The sequence below is a fragment of the Meriones unguiculatus genome, chromosome 7 (genome assembly GCF_030254825.1).
Source record: "Meriones unguiculatus strain TT.TT164.6M chromosome 7, Bangor_MerUng_6.1, whole genome shotgun sequence".
In the NCBI taxonomy this organism is placed as follows: Eukaryota; Metazoa; Chordata; class Mammalia; order Rodentia; family Muridae; genus Meriones; species Meriones unguiculatus.
In genome coordinates, this window is record NC_083355.1 from 679,601 (window position 1) to 682,259 (window position 2,659).

The 2,659-nt window shown below is 33.5% G+C and overlaps 1 protein-coding gene across 1 annotated transcript; it reads left to right on the forward strand.

The window, feature by feature from the left end:
* The first annotated feature begins 602 nt into the window (after nucleotides 1–602).
* LOC110544928 (olfactory receptor 6C3-like) lies at nucleotides 603–1,541 on the forward strand. Its single transcript, XM_021630706.2, has one exon. The coding sequence runs from the start codon at nucleotides 603–605 to the stop codon at nucleotides 1,539–1,541; it is 939 nt and encodes a 312-aa protein (XP_021486381.2).
* The last annotated feature ends 1,118 nt before the right edge of the window (nucleotides 1,542–2,659 follow it).

A 2,659-nucleotide genomic window follows, 5' to 3' on the forward strand; every position in this document is an offset into this window, starting at 1 on the left:
CATTCATCCCTGTCAATTAAAAACTAGATAAGAACAGATACTGCACTTGATCTTAGCCAAAAAGTTTTTACAAGCAAAGCTCATCTAGTCCTGTATTCTATGGAGGAAAGGGGCTTGGTAGATGTGGTTATGTGATTATTTTCTATCATTAAATTTAGAAGTTTGAAAATGGCATTAGATTCATAAAATATAGGAAATCAAAAAACCATGTCGTAATATAAACGTTACTCATACATTTGAGATATATTGCAAGAATCTGTAATTTGAAGGTGTATAGAAGTTATGACTAAATATAGATATTTCAGGTAAAATTATTAAAGGTGATTATAAGCAAAAGCATAAATAAACATTTATTTTAAATTTTGAATATAGAATATTATATACATTTATATTATATACAATTATGTATAAAACATAATTATATAAATATATATCAGTGTAAATTTTAGTAGGAATGAAGAGACTTGGTAAATATCTTATAGAAAGATTTCTATCAGCTCATTGCATACAGTAATACTAATATTTAATCTATCAATTCTTCTGTATTAAGTTTATACTTTCATTTCTTTTTTATCAATAGATCCTGTTAACAGTAAATCAGCATGAGAAACCACTCTGTGGTCACTGAGTTTGTGCTCTTGGGCATATCTGACTCACCAGAACTTCAGGTTGTGATTTTTCTCTTTTTATTCATAGCTTACGTATTAAGTGTGTGTGGAAACCTAACCATCATCATCCTCACCTTGCTAGACTCTCAGTTAAAGACTCCTATGTACTTTTTCCTCCGGAATTTCTCCTTTCTAGAAATTATGTTCACCAGTGTTTCCATCCCCAGATTTTTGGGGTCAATAATTACTAAAGTCAAGACCATTTCCTATAACAACTGTTTGGCTCAGCTATTTTTCTTCATCTCCATGGGAGTGTCTGAGTTCTTTCTTCTAACTGCCATGTCCTATGACCGCTATGTCGCCATCTGCAAGCCACTCCACTACACTGTCATCATGAGTCAGAAAGTTTGCATCCTTCTTGTCCTCACCTCATGGCTGGCAGGATTTCTGACCATTTTTCCACCATTAATGTTGGTCCTCAAGTTAGATTTCTGTGCTTCAAATGTCATTGACCACTTTTCCTGTGACTATTTCCCCATTTTACAACTCTCCTGCTCAGATACAAGGAGTTTAGAGATGATTGGCTTTTACTTTGCTTTTGTCACCCTGCTGTTCACACTGGCACTAGTGATCTTGTCATATATCTCTATCATCAGCACCATTCTCAGGTTCCCATCTGCCAGTCAGAGGAAAAAGGCTTTCTCCACCTGTTCCTCTCACATGATTGTCATCTCCATCTCTTACGGAAGCTGCATTTTCATGTATGTCAAACCTTCTGCAAATGAAAGGGCATCCCTGACCAAAGGGGTGGCTGTTCTCAATACTTCAATTGCTCCCATGTTGAACCCTTTTATTTACACATTGAGAAACAAACAAGTAAAACAAGCCTTCAAGGATTTCATTAACACAGTAGTACTTTATAGAAGCAAATGAGGGTAAATGTTAACAGGAACAGATATTGTAATGACATAAAGACAAAATGAAGTTTATTGTACTCGCTCATAATGTTCTTATCTGTCAGCTGCCTATGCTGCTGAGCACATTGATGCTGGCTTACTATTAATCTGAATGATGTTACAGTATGACTTCTTTTAGACATGTGTCTGCTAAGTGCAGTGATTTTTGGTTTGCTCCTTTCTTGGTTTGCTTGGCTGTAGGGTTCATTTTTGAGACAACAGTCAGTGCATAGATCAGAGGGGTCTGCAACACCCAGTTCTCTTGGATTCTTCAGAGCAGGTGGAACTCACGACCCTGAGTTGTATATTGCACAGTTTTACAATTCTGAGTAGAAAACCATTTGCTGGAGGAAACATAGTAGTGTGCTGATTCTTAATAATAAAGTTATTCTACACTCTTTTAGTTATAGGACTCACTTCTGTCTTGATAATCTTACGCTGAATTTTCTCTGATACTAATATAAAACTACAATAAGATTTTATGAAATGAATAATTTAAAGAAATCTCTCTGATCTTTCCACTTACACGATGTTTGTATTTTTCTACTTGGAAATCATTGGAAGTTCATAATATCATTTATTATATAGTTATTCTGAAACCATTGTAGCCAATGCTTTATGTTGTCTATGTTGGTCTGTATTTGCTCTTAGACTATATAAAAGTATCATAATTAGTCTGACCAAATCCAGAAAACTGATGAGAATTTCCTCAAAAATAGAAGTGCTTTTATAAAGTACTTATTCTATGTATCTTTCAACCGAGTATGTGTTATTTCATATCTTACTTAATCTTCATAGTCCCTGGAAATTTTTCCATGGTGTTTTTTAATAAATATAAATGAGTTTATTGATGTTCAGGAAGGTTGAGTAACAAGACATTAAATCGGTGACTACATTTTATCCAGGATTAAAGAAAGATATAACATAATTTTCAGATATAAAGTAATTTCCAATTTTAAAATGAAACAAAATACAGTGTTTTCTCTATTTTTATATTTCTCATAGCTTGTACTGAGCATTTGTACTATTTTTATTAAGTTTTTCACTTCTTTGACTGTTTCTATTAAGGTATATACTAATCTGTCATTTCAATGG

Excerpts from the sequence above, each read along its gene's own strand:
- LOC110544928 (XM_021630706.2), top strand. The coding sequence starts at position 603 with ATGAGAAACCACTCTGTGGTCACTGAGTTTGTGCTCTTGGGCATATCT.